General features: G+C 38.0%; 1 protein-coding gene across 1 annotated transcript; it reads left to right on the forward strand.

Moving 5' to 3' along the window:
* Nucleotides 1-12951: 12951 nt before the first annotated feature.
* Nucleotides 12952-13908, forward strand: LOC116865326 (olfactory receptor 51H1-like). Its single transcript, XM_032853596.1, has one exon. It carries the CDS (start codon nucleotides 12952-12954, stop codon nucleotides 13906-13908), a length of 957 nt encoding a protein of 318 aa, XP_032709487.1.
* The last annotated feature ends 938 nt before the right edge of the window (nucleotides 13909-14846 follow it).

Consider the following 14846-nt stretch of genomic DNA (forward strand, 5'->3'; position numbering starts at 1 on the left):
CACTCCCTTCCATCTGAAAGACAGATGGAAATAGGATATTTGGTTATAGGGCAGATTTCATGCTGGGGTCATGGAGAGATCTGAGCAGCCACATAGAGATAAGAGTATTATGGGCAAATTTGCTCACTTTACATATGTGTCCTACATCTAGTCCTGGCAATTGGGGCCCTCACCATAATTCTCCCTGCTATTTACCAGCATTGAAGACTGTATGTCAGATAGAGTCTGTGGTTGCTGATGAATGCTGCAGTATTTGGATGGCTTCAAGAAGTGGCCAATGTGTGATGATTTAGAGCATCAGCTCTCTAGCAGTTGGCCCCTAGGGGATAAAATAGAGTAGGAAGAAATGGCTAAGAAAGTGGATTTGTCTCCAAGGCAATAATTACCCCTCCGTATCCTGAGAGGCCCCCTGGGGGCCTTTGGACTGTACTGAAGGAGATCTCTTTAGTGCTGAGCACCAAGCAATCCACTGGAAACTGGTGGTATATCCCATGGATAACCACTTAACAAAGTATGAGATCAAATCAGGTACATTATTGAATATTGATATGCTAAGAGACCTATGCACATCAGGAACACAAGGAAAACAAACATAGATTTGGGAGGGAGGAATAAAACAATCTAGGGAAGAGGAATGATTAGACAAGTTGGCCTAAATTTAGAAAATAACCTCCCATGTTCTTAGTCTCAAATCTTGGTGGATAGTTGGAATATAAGGCAACAATCAGTTCTCCTGATCCCTATAGCAAGGTGATTACTCAGGCTGTGTCTTTACTGGACAGATAGAGCTTTGCCCTGAAGAATCTGGAAACAAAAGACCTTGGCAGGTTATTATTGGGCAAGGTAAGCAAAAAACCAGGCCATATGTGGGGGACAGAAGATACCAACACTGAATTTTTGAGGTTCCCCAAATTCCACCATCCAGAGGTTTGGCCACCAGTAAACTTAAAACTTCCCTATGCAGTTTGGAGACATCCTTCCGTGATCTATTTGGTCAGCAACGTCTGTTCCATATGACTTCCTCGTTCTAAAGTATGATGTTAAATATTCAGTCCCAATTCCAAATAGACCGCATGCTTGGTTATGTCCTTGCCTTTGCACTGACAGTTACCGGTCCCTTCTTTCCACTTTTCCATTTCAGGAAATGACTTTTCTTTACTAGAACTCAGATGCTACCAGCTCCCACAGGCCTTCTATTGTATTGCTCCCCCCGCCCCCAGTGAATCACTCTTTCTTCTACTACTCTGTGCATCCCTCTCACATAAGCAAGTGCACTACTGGAACTCTTCCCATGTCTTCCTACTGCTCTGTGAGCTAACTGAAGACAAGTACTATCTTTTGCATTTTCATCCCTGTAATAACATCTTTCCATTAGACATGAAATCAGTTTGTTGAATTCCATGAATGTTTTAAAGAGTCATCTTAGGTAAAAATGTGTTTCACTGCCCAGATTCTGAGCCCCATAGTTCCCTCCCTTCTACAGGGGGCACCATGATTTTCTGATCTCTCCACCTGTTCCATCCTAATCCTTTAGCCCCAGTCTACCTTCCAGCTCTTCAAAAATTGAAGAAACTTTCTGAAAATGGTCAAATTCTTTGCCCTATTTCCTTTCTATCCTTTCAGGCTCAGAAACAGAAACTGCCACACCTATTTCTCCCTCCTCTTTCCTCTCTTTCTTGTTTTACCTCCACTCACTGTGCACTCCTCATTTATTTTATCACTCTCACCCTGAGTCTTATTGTCCCTCCCCAAACCTGTTTCTCCCTTTTTGCAGTTCACTCACCACACTTGGTTCTCCCAGTGACCCTCACACACTTTGGTGTTCTAGTAGACTGACTCAGGTGTACTCTTTATGCAACTCTGTTGTAGCCCATCTGGGTGAGTGGGTGGGGTGTGGGTTATAAGAAAGGTGAGCACAGGTGTCCAACCTCTTATTGCCTGAACCCCATGGGGAGCCTCAGTGAGAATGCTGTGGTTAGTTAAGGGCGAGTTGTTCTGCCCAGAGGAAGTACCATGATGACCTTTGAACTACAGCGGGAATGGAAGAGTCCCACCATCCCTAACATCCAGTCCTGTCCTCATAGCCTGTGAAGCAGGTTCCCCTCTACCCCGTACTAATCCTGAGCATCTTATCCTGATAGGTCCTGATGTTGTGTCTCACTCTGGCCTGTCTGCTCTTTGACCATTACCAAAACCTTTCCCCAGCTTTTTTTCAGAAAGCAGATAATGAGCCCCAGAGAGTGCCCCAGGCTCAGTCCACAGGGACACCTTCTGGTTTTGCTGCTTGTTTCTGTTTTGACTAATTGCCCTTAGCTCAGTGGGGTACCACATGGTGCTAATGGCTCTAAGGTCACAGGTTCTATCTCTGCAGAGCTCATTTATTCATTTTGCTTTGCATCCTCAGGCTAAGCCCTAAATCAATTCAAAGACTACCAGGGGTAGAGAATGGTCTCTTATCTTTGTTACAGTTTCATCCCCATCCCTGGCCACATGCACACTGCTATCCATATCAACTCTCTCTGAAATACAGCAGCTAGCTGACTGGACCCCCTCATTCCTATGGCCCAGTCATTTTGGCTCACCCTCTTTCTCTCTCTTTCTTTTCTGTACTTTGCATTTTCTCATTCTTCCTGCCATTTCTTGTTCTTTATAGATGCCCTGTTTTCTGATAGATCAGATATCACCAGGCAACCTGCTCCCCATGCTAGCTTGTAGCTTTTCCTTCACACCCTGGACATAATCAGCTCAAATCTCCATAAATGCTCATTGTGTGCCATGCTGTCCACTGCTCCTCCCCTCCCGGAGAACTTTCAGGGTGCTTTTGTTCCTGTAATCCCTGCAGCAGACCTGGGTAACCAGATCCCAGCTCGTGGGTTTACCCAGCGCATCCCTGTTACTTCTACTCCTTTTAGGAGATGCTGCCTTAATCTCTCTATCCCCAGGGCATAGCTACACTTCTCCTGGACTCAGGTTACCTCAGAACTCCTTCCAGCAATTCCAGCAGGTGTGATCTGTTGGACCTAAGCTGCCCTCAAACTCTGCAGCCGAAGTTTAACCCCATGGTGAATGGATCTGAGGACATGGACAAAGTCAGTCTTAGCACCTCAAACACCTGCAATTCCATAACCAGGTCCTGTCTCAGGCTCTTGATTGGTTCAGTGAATGATTTTGTATCCTTCTGTCATCCTGGGATCCAGGGCTGCCTCTTCTCTGACCTCTAAATCATAGGAAGGGCCTCATATCTATCTGGTTTCCCAGATCTTTAGGATAGCCATTTATTCATGTGATAAATGAACAGATGGCTTACTAGGCTGGAGGAAGGGACAGAATTAAGCCATCCTTGGGTCCCTCCTTTTCTTAGATCAGCATATGTGTCATTCGATTTTATGTTTTAGGAGCCCACAGTATGGTGCTGTGTCTTTCCGATTTAGACCGTCTTGGTAAAAATCCTCACTTTGCTTTTTTCTAGCTGTAAGGCTGTGGACAAGCTACTTCACACATCTCTGGGCTTCAAATTCCTCATCAAGAAAAAGAATTGGGATGAAATATGAGTGAGGTGTCCAGTTAAAGATAGCTGGGATATAGTGGAGATAAGTGGGAGATACGGGGAAATAGCTTAAACAAGAGATGGAGATTAAGGAGTGCACTTGCTCTGATGAACACTGGATGTTGTTTGTAAATGTTGAATCACGATATTGTACACTTGAAACTAATATTACACTGTGTGTTAACTAACTGGAATTTAAATAAAAACCCGAAAAAAGATTCAGCAAATACCATTTTTGCTAACTGTCAATGTTGCCACAGAAATGTAGCAATTAGAACAATAATCCGTGCTAAATTTCATAACAAATTCTCAGATTTTATATCCACCAGTACAAGCTCACTACACGGCAACTATTTAACATTTGCTGGGAGGGAAAGAGTAAGCAAATGCTATCCTAGTGGTTGTAGGGGCCAACAGCAGGCTGCCAAAATGTACCACGATGGCATCCTGGATATTTTGAAGTGAAACTATCTGGGTAACAGCCAGTGCAGGGACACTCAGACAGTTTTCTGTCACTCCTGAAAGCAGGAAATATATTTCCCATATGAAGAACACCCTCCCTGTACTAAGTAACAGGACATCCCTATCACCAAAGATAGAAACTTTAAAGCTGAGAAAGCTTCAAAAATAAATCTTGCTACTTTTTTATTACATAAAGTAAATTTCACTTATTGAAAATTTCACTTCCTTAAACTCCAAAATGTCTGTTTTGTTTATTCTGCCGACTTCTCACACATTTGTTTTCTCTTTGTATGAAATGTATAAAAACTGCCTGCCCTGATCATTTGTTTGGATCTCAATTTCATCATTAGGCCTGTGTGCTCTTAATAAAATGTAGGGTTTTTCTTCTGTCAATCTGTTTCATGTAAATTTAACTCTTAAGTCTAGCAAGAAGAACCTTGGACAAAGGAAAATTTGTTCCTCCCCTTCATAACCTATCTAGGTAACCTCATTGCTCCCAAATAAGCCAGTATTCCCAAAAATATATGTGACAATGGAATTCAACATTTTTGCTAGGAAAAGAACATGTCTATAGTCCAAGTGAGTGGACTAATAGAAAAAACAAACCAGACTCAGTCTGTAGGCTCTCTAACTCATTGACTGTTGACTGGCTGTCACTTTCCTGTCTTAGAAGCTGCTCTCATGTATGTGGTCTACTCCTCTTTCAAAGCCCATAATGGCATATTGAATCCAACACATTTTCATGGCCAAAACTCTCAGCATATTAAAAATACAAGATGAATTTCCATACTTTCATAAAGGACATCTATAACTAACATTATAATTAATGATGAAAGACTTAATATTTTCTCCCCAAGATTGGGGAAAAAGGCAAGAGCATATGCTATCATCATTCTTGTACAACATTTTGCTGGAAGTCCTATTCAGTACAATGAGTGTATATAGAATGCATACAGAAACATAGATTGGAAGGGATAAATACATAACTGTGTATTCACAGATAGCATGACAGTCTATATTTAAAAATGCCCAAGAAATCTGTGAGAAGGTCCTAGAAACTTAAAGGCAAGTTTAGCAAGATGGCAGGATATAAGGTCAATATAAACAAATCAGTGATATTTCTACATGCTAGCAATGAGTAATGAAAAGTGGATTTTGTTAAAGTACCATTTATAATAGCACCAAAACGACACACCAGGGTATGTAGCTAATGAAATTTGTGCAGGATTGTTATGCTGAAAACTATAGAACATTGCTATAAAAAAAAAAAAAACATGAGATGACCTAAATAAAAGGTGAAAATGAACACTTTTTAAGGTATCATTTCTATCCAGATTGTTCTAAAGATTTAATATAATGTCAATCAAAATCCCAGCCATGTTTTTGTAGACCTATGTAAGCGGATTCCAATATGTATATGCAGGGGTACCTGGGTGGCTCTTGATTTCTGCTCAAGTCATGACCTCAGGGTTGTGGGATTGAGCCCCATGCTCCCCACTCAGTACAGAGTCTGTTGGAGATTCTATCCCCCTTCTTCTCCTTGTCCCTCCCCCTGCTCACACACACTCTCTCTAAATAAATAAATAATCTTATAAATAAATAAATAAATAATAAATGTTATATATTATATATATAAATAATAATATTAATATTTAATTAAATATTAAATAATATTTAAAATTAAATAATTAAAATTAAATAAAAAATTAAAATTAAAAAATTAAATAATAATAAATATTAAATAAATAATAAACTAATATAGACAAAACAATTTTGAAAAAGATGAGAAAGTTTGAAGACTCTCAATACCTGACTTCTAGATTTCCTGTAAAGCTACAATAATTGGAAGGATTTGGTTTTGGCAAAGGGATAGACACATAAATCAGTGAAACAGTATAGAGAATATACAACAAGACCTACAGAAATAAATCAATTTACTTTTAAACAAAATAATCATAAACCTAAGTGTAAATCATAATACTATAAAACTTCTAGAAGAGGAAGTATGAGAAAGTCTTTGAGACTTTTTGGTATGCCAATAATTCCTAAATTAGACACAAAAAGCACAACTCAAAGCAAAATATATATATATATATTTCATCAAAATATTTTTATAAGATATCTTTTTATAAAAATGCTTCATGAAAGACACTGCTAAGAGAATTAAAAAACAAGAAAGACTAGGGAGACAAGTCACGAATCACATAAATAACTTTTTTTAATCAAATTATATATTTTTAAAAAACTATAAATTCAAAAAAATAGTAACCCAATCAGAAATAATAGGCCAAATATTTGAACAGATAATTCACCAGAGAATATATATATATATGGCAATAAACACATAAAAAGAGGCTCAACATTATTAATCATTAAGAAAATATAAATTAAAACCACCATAATGAAATGTCAATATATACCTGTAAGGATGACAAAAAAATTGATAATTGAAGGTGCTGGTTGGAACAAAAGCAACTAGGATTTTCATACACTGGTGATGGGAATACAAAACTGTACAACCACTTTGAAAAGCAATATGGTAATTTTTAGAAAGCTAGATGAATACTTAAGATATGCCTGGGATATCGTATTGCATGGAGGACTGGGTGTTATATGCAAACAGTGAATCTTGGAACATTACATCAAAGACTAATGATGTACTGTATGGTGATTAACATAATAAAAATAATAAAAATAAAAACATCTGTAAAAAAAGAGATATGCCTGGGATATCCACTTCTAGGTATTTAAACAAGAGAAATAAAAACTTACATACATATAAAAACCTACGTGTGAATGCTTATAAGAGCTTTATTTATAAATAAACGTCCTTTAACCACCAAGTGGATAAACAGCATATCATCTATATCCATTCAATGAAACACTGTTTAGCAATAACATGGATAAATCTCAATGCTTATGTTAAATGGAACAAGTCAGGTTTGAAAGATTATTACCATTTAATGAACCAAAGTTATAGGGTCAGACCACAGATTAGTAGTTGTTAAGGGCTTGGGGTATCAACTATAAGGGATATCAACTATAAGGGATCAAATATAAGGTGTAACATAAGGGTCTGTTTTGGGTTGATGGAACTTTTCTGTATTTGGATTAAAGAGGTGGTTACATGACTCTCTGCATTTGCCAAAATTAATAGAATTGCACAAAAAGAAGTAAATTTCATTGGATATAAATTTTAAAACCATTGAAAAATGGAAACTCTCATAAGAGCAGTTGTCAGTTTCTTTGAAATTTACCTTTCAAGGCTTATCCATCTTTTTTATGTCCTCCCTCTCTCTCTCCCATTTTCTCATTGTATTATCTTCTCTTGGTTTCCTGTTTTTTTCCCTTTCTTCCTTTCTTCTGTCCTTCTAAACTTCCATTTTTTTAACACAACAAATATGTTTTTTTAAAAAGATTTTATTTATTTATTTGACAGAGAGAGAGAGATCGAGAGAGAGATCACACGTAGGCAGAGAGGCAGGTGGCTGGGGGTTGGGAAAGCAGGCTTCCTGCTGAGCAGAGACCCAATGTGGGGCTCGAACTCAGGACACTGGGATCATGACCTGAGCCAAAGGCAGAGGCTTAACCCACTGAGCCACCCAGGTGTCCCCACAACAAATATGTTTTGATCACCTTTGCCATACAATAGATAGCCATGGATCATGAACTGAAGCATTTGTTTTTGAAAAATTCTAGTAATTCGGTTTTTTAAATGCTTCAGAAATGTATTAAGAATGAGTCAATAAGAAAGTATATGTTTTGGAGAAAATTTAGGCTTGCAGGAATGTTAAAAATTATCTTGATGTTATGAAAACTGCTTAAGGAAAAACAAGATACATAGACTTACAAAATATTTGTAAATGCATTTTCAGCTTCTCATGATTTTTTCATAAGACTTTCATAAAAAATCAAATTTATGTGGCAATGAAATAATTTAACTACATGTAATAAGACATCTTTCCAATTTGAATTTGGTTAGTGCCAAATATTATTAGAATAATATTTTCTAAAGAAATTGACAATAAGAGAAACCTCATTTTCTCACACATAACTAAAAGAAAGAAGGAACAGGGAAGAACAAGAACAAGCAAAGCAGTTTATTTTTATGTGAATAAAAAAAAAACCTTAGAATGTAATTGAAGAAGTCTATGTGGGAGAAATAGAGGGTGTGGAACTGTAAAACATTGCTTGATATAGAAAGAAAGGAACAATACCAGAAACATTTAAGATATTTAATATATAATATTTAATATTTATATTTAATATATAAGTGTCAGGACTCACTATTTATTGAATGACTTATAGTTTTGTATTTACGTAACTAAATGGATTGAACTATCAACTGAGATAAAAAGGTAAAGAAATAGGGGATCCTGAGTGGTTCAGTTGGTTGTTTGCCTTCAGCTCAGGTCATGATCCCAGGGTTCTGGGATTGAGCTCCACATCAGGCTCCCTGCTCAGTGGGGAAATTGCTTCTCCCTCTCCCTCTCCCCTTGCTGGTGTGCTCGCTCGCTCTCTCTCTCTCTGTCAAATAAATCAATAAAATCTTAAAAAAAAAAAAAGGTAAAGAAATAGCCAGTTAAAGTATGGAGGAGAAAGCATAAAGTTGCTTTTTAAAATTATGGATTTCTACAGTTACATTGTTATGTATAGGAAAGCAACTGATTTCTGTGCATTGATTTTATATCCTGCCACATTACTGAATTGCTATAGGAGCTCTAATAATTTAGGGGTGGAGTCTTTGGGTTTTCCTCATAAAGTATCATGTCATCTGTGAAGAGAGAAAGTTGGAATATTACTCAGACATCAGAAAGGATGAAGACTCAACTTTTGCATCAGCATGGACAGAACTGGGGGGGGATTATGCTAAGTGAAATAAGTCAAGAAGAAAAAGTCAATTATCATATGGTTTCACTTATTTGTGGAACATAAGGAATAGCATGGAAGACATTAGGAGAAGGAAGGGAAAAAATGAAGAGGGGGAAATCAGAGTGGGAGACAAACCATGAGAGACTATGGACTCTGGAAAACAAACTGAGGGTTTGGGGGGGGGTCAGTTAGCATGGTGTTGAGTAGTAAGGAGGGCGCATATTGCATGGAGTACTGGGTGTTATATACAAACAATGAACCATGGAACACTACTTCAGAAACTAATGATGTACTGTATGGTGACTAACATAACATAATAAAAAAATAGTTTGGACTTGTTCATTTTGATGAATATGAGTGATGTATAGGTAAAGATGATGACCATCAGACAGATACATATAAGTGTCTGAAACTCAACACAAAGATGAGGATCGGAGATATAGATTTGGAAGGAATCTGCTTATACATACAATTGAATGAGAAAAGCAAGAATTAAAGTAGGAAATGGAATCAAAGACTCTAGGACTGGGGTAGGGTTAATATTGAACCTGGAAAGAGGCAATTTACTTGAACTCTGTGAAGGAAAAGATGGGTGTGGATATATTTCAAGAAGTAGCTAAGAGAGGTAAGGTACTGACAAAGACTAGATCAAATCATTACAATTCTTTTGAATGAGTAGGGGAACAGTTTTGCTATAGAATGTGCTGAGAGAAAGACTGAGTCAGAGGGGGGTTGGAAATGTGAATATTTGAAACTGCTTTTGATAGGAATGGTATTAAATCCAATTAAAGAGAACTGAAATAATTAATGGAAGATAGATTCTCTAAATCTATAAGACCGTATAGTCTGACCTATTGCGTAGTCAGTGTCCTCTATCCATTTTCATCTTTGATGAGGTTGAAATTTAAAAGGAGAGATAGTAGTTGTTTAGTTTTATATTTGTTCTGACGAATAGACAGAAAGTGAAAAGAAATCAGAGTCCAGGGACCCCTGGGTGGCTCAGTAGGTTAAGTGTCTGACTTGATCTTGGCTCAGGTCATGAGATTGAGCCCTGTGTAGGGCTCCGCACTGAAAGTAGAGCCTGGTTGAGATTCTCTTAAAACATTTTGGTTGAGAGATTGGAATAAAATTATAGTGATTCAATTACACAAAACTCCTATTTGTCAGTATAGATGAAAAATAGGAGTAAGAGTGAATTAAGTTGCAAAATGTCACCTTTGTAATGAGCAGTGGAATATAGAGGTTAAATTATTTCAAGTAGAGCAATTCCACAGCTTAATTACTCCAAACAGTATTAAAAGAATGATCATATTATGTAGAAATGAATTTTATTTTATTAAGGAACTGAACACTTTGAGAGTCTGTGGTATTGAAGAGTAATCTGTATTAATGTTAAATTACTGTGGGACTATTGTATAGATAATGGCAATTGATTAAGAAAGCTTAGTCTATGAAGCTCTTTCTATATGAGCATTTCTTCCTTATCTAGTCAGGTTTTGCACAGTGCACAGCTAGATTTATCAGGTTGATATTGAAAACTGAAAAATGCGGATAAAACATCAGGAAAAATTCATTCACTGGGGGCATCATTTCGACTGTAGATTTCATGGGAAAATAGAATGGGAAAATCTTGGAGTCACTTTTCTTAGAGATATTTTTGTTTGTTATTTTTGCTATGTTTTGAGAAAAATAAAGGCAACTATCATCAGTTTAGAGTGTGGAAAGAGCGAGGTGGCTAAGATGGCCTTGAGAGACCATGACTGAGCTGAACCCTTCCAGACACATACACAAAAACAAACACCTTTTTCTACTAGACTCCTCAACACTATCTTATATCCCAGACATGGATATTTAGGAGGCAATTTTGTAGCCCTGGGGAGACCTCCTCAATCTCAGAAGCTCCAGGGAATAGCCCTGCTCCTTGACCCATGAAACTCTCCATGGTGTAGTAGGAGGAGGACTTTTGGAGCAGTGCAAGAAATAAAAGTCCTCATGTGGGTAGTGGCAATGGTTTTGCCAGGCAAGTCTTAGGCTGCTCAAGATCTCTTCCAGTTAGGGACATTCTCAGCAACTAGGTAAGTTTTAGAGAAAAATCAGAGGATAAAGTTGGCCTATCAACAGACTATTTTAAGATACCATCACTGAAGTTTCTAATTGTTTCCCAGCCTCTTCTCTCCTGTCCCTTTATCTTTCCTTTGTCCTCTTTTCTCCAACCCAAGCACTCCATAACCTATGTTCTGGCCCTCTTTCTCATTCACACCTTTAAGGGAAAGATGTGAAGATAACTTCTTTAACCTCATTGTAATAGGTCACCTTTTTCTACAAGTGGATAGATAGCTGATTCTCTGATAAATGCATTGCCTTAAAGTGTAGGAACTCCCAGTCGTTGGAACTAATGTAGGCAGAAGATACATGTCACCTATAGAATACTGGATAACTGTTTCCATATTGGTTAGACACTGGACTTTTAAAATTACTTCCATTTAGAACCCTAGAATGATTGAAGTTTGGGAATTTCCCCCTTGATAAGAGAGTTTGTGGCTCTACTGTCAAGTGAGGTGTGCTTATAATTAATCTCTACATCAGGAAGATTTTTCTGTTTCCCTGTTTCCTCAGATTCTCTGTAGCTATCATTCATCCTGGTATAATGAAGAGTCAGCCTTTCCTTTGAAGGCCAGTCCTAATCTTATTCTATCATCTACAAATATCCTACATTGCCTAGATAACTTGGAAGTTGCCTTAGACTGGTGGAAGTGTGTTTTTTGTTTGTTTGCTATTACTCACATAAAAGAGAAAATTTTTTAGTTTTATTTTATTGTTCACCTGCTCCTACAATTTAGGATCTATGACAAGGCCATTAGCTTATGGTATCCTGGGGGCAGATACAGAACACTTAGTCTATTTTCCCATATATGTGGCAGTATGAACCGTGGAGGGTCAGGGCTAGATTAACTTTCAAAGGAAGAACTTGGGATCTAAAAGCCTAATCTTTAGGAGATAAGCTTGAACTCCTCCTGTTTTTTAGATCCTGGGCAACATAGGTAAAGAACAAAATATAAGGACCAATATTAGGGAGTAAGCACCTTGGCCAAGAGATCTAACTTTGACTTGGTCTTCTCTACTTGAACACTCAAATTCCCATGGCACTTAACTGTAATATTTCTCAACAAGGCTGTGCCTTTCCCTCTCTCTTATCTGCTTTGTTACTAACTAGGTATTTGACTGAGGGTAAGTTGTTTCTTTATCTAGGCTTCAGTTTTTTTATTAGTAAAATGTGAAATAGATAAGTTTTTACTTCTGATGCTCTTTGCATCTCTGTTTTCTCTATTTATTCTTTTTCTCTTCTCTCCTTCCCTCCCTCTACCTTATTTTATTTTCTCCTCTATTTGTCTACCTCTTAAACATTTCTCTCCTTTCCAATTTTTATTCCAGTTATTTGAGAAATATAACATTTTATTTCTCAAAAATCACAAAAACAGACAAAAACTAAAATAATAGTTTTTAGAAAGAAATGTATACTGGCAATCTAATAGGCCAGATATTTGAACCAACAGCTAGCCCTTTTTCATAAGAGCAGTGTGAAGAAATGGATGTTCGATAGAAAGAGAGAAAATGTCCTGGCTAAGGCTGGGAAAATATGAATCAGAAATCTTTCAAAGAGGATCTTGTAGGAGACTTCAAAAGCAGGTTCAACGTGATTTTTGATTCATCATGAGCATGGGTCAGCCAGAGATAAAAACAGCCTGGAGATAAAATATTCAAGAATTGAGGAGCAGAAGGCAAATTATTAAAAAATTATAAGAGATGCAAAAGTAAATGTGAATGTGACTTATTTATAGTTGGGTAAGTCTTTTTCCCCTCAGCCAGTAGAATCTTCCTCAACAGGATAAACCATGGAATAATAATTTTGGGATTCAGTCCTCTCTTATACCCTCCCCACCCATGTGAAAATAAAATTGTTTCACACCCAGGAGTCAGATTCTAACATATTGCTATATCACTGTATTTTTAGGAAGTCACCCATCAGGATCCCACAAGCACCCTCCTCATGCCTGTGTCACACTGGCTTCATGGCAGATAATAACCACTCTTACTTCCAACACCCTCACTTTGTCTTAACTGGAATTCCAGGCCTTGAACAAAAGTATTACTGGATGGCATTCCCATTGGGTGCTATATATGTCATTGCTCTCTTTAACAATGGTGTCATCATCTCTACCATCAAGTCTGAATCATCCCTGCATATCCCCATGTACTATTTTCTGTGCATGCTGGCATTGGCAGACATGGGGCTTGCCCTTTGTACTTTGCCTTCTATGCTAGGCATATTCTGGTTTAACCATAAGTCCATTGCCTTTGATGCTTGCCTTGTTCAGATGTACTTCATTCACACCTTCTCCGCCATTGAATCTGGCGTGCTGGTGGCCATGGCCCTTGATCGGGTGGTAGCCATCTGGAACCCGCTCAGGTATGGTACCATCCTAACCAATGGTGTGATCTGCAGAACAGGGGCAGTCATCTTGACAAGGGCAGTGTGTGTGGTCTTTCCTGTGCCTTTCCTCATCAAAAGACTTCCCTTCTACCGCTCCAATATTCTCTCCCACTCCTTCTGCCTCCACCAAGATGTCATGCACCTTGCCTGTGCCAGCACCCGGGTCAACAGTCTCTATGGCCTCATTGCTGTCGTCTGCACCAAGGGTTCTGACTCCCTCTCCATCCTCCTCTCCTATGTGTTCATACTCCGAACAGTAATGGCCATTGCCTCAGGGGAGGGCCGGCTGAAGGCACTCAACACCTGTGTTTCACACATCTGTGCTGTACTCATTTTCTATGTTCCACTTATTGGGGTGTCTGTCATTCATCGTTTTGGAAAGCACCTTTCACTACTGACTCATGCCCTCATGGCTAATGCCTACCTTCTTGTACCCCCTGTGCTGAACCCTATAGTCTATACTGTGAAGACCAAGGAGATACGAAAGAAAATCATCCAAATATTTGTTCAAAGCAAGATTACTGCAGAGGGTTAAGTTCTGCCAGTTTGAGAGAGAAGGAAATCTATTCTGTAAAGGTTCAATTATGACTATGAGAAATAAAGGTTTATATTTTTCTTGTTTTCTGTGTGATTTGAATTGGACAAAAAGATTTCTCTGCTGGGGAGCCTGGGAGGCTCAATGGGTTAAGCCTCTGCCTTTGGCTCAGGTTATAATCTCAGGGTCTTGAGATAGAGCCCCGCATCGGGCTTTCTGCTCAGGGGGCAGGCTGCTTCCCCCACCCCTGCCTAGTTGTGATCTCTCTCCCTGTCAAATAAATAAATAAAATCTTAAAAAAAAAAGAGAGAGATTTCCCTGCTCTCAGAGCATGCTTTCCTTTTCCTGTGCCAAAATGTTCTTTGCTTAGTATAGGAAGAGTGACATTTATAGGAACTGTTCAGTGTACTGTCCTATAGCCCTGCATTTTTGGCATACAACAGCTGAAGGCAGGGAATATTGTTAATTCAATTTTTAAATAATCTTCTGAACACAAATAGGCCATGAGTTCAATACCTTTTAAATTAAAGCTCACCAAATTAATTTAACATTCTCACTCAAGAATTAGGAATGACCTCCATCTGCTTAGAAGGGGAGAAATGAACTATACTCATTAAATAATAAGAGAACACCTGGGGATAATACATTATTAAAACATGAATCAGAAAAATGATCAAATTTTAGGATTACAAATATAAATGTGTACAATGGAGCAGGGGCCAACTATGTTATATAACTTGAGATCGAAAGATTAAGGGTAAAGTTTAGCTTTTCCATGTGTGACATTGGGTATTCTCTTACCTGGGAATCCAGTGTTGTTATGAAATTAAGTTTAATCATATGAGTACAACTATTGGTAAAATGAGGTTCTGTGCAATTATAAGGAGTGTCTAAGAATATTGGAGAAAAGGGAATAAGAGAACTTGTATTTGTAGACT

This window comes from Lontra canadensis, unplaced genomic scaffold (assembly GCF_010015895.1).
Source record: "Lontra canadensis isolate GAN:19392208 unplaced genomic scaffold, GSC_riverotter_1.0 scaffold7, whole genome shotgun sequence".
Classification (NCBI taxonomy): Eukaryota; Metazoa; Chordata; class Mammalia; order Carnivora; family Mustelidae; genus Lontra; species Lontra canadensis.

Coding starts and splice junctions, on each gene's coding strand:
- LOC116865326 (XM_032853596.1), top strand. CDS start 12,952: ATGGCAGATAATAACCACTCTTACTTCCAACACCCTCACTTTGTCTTA.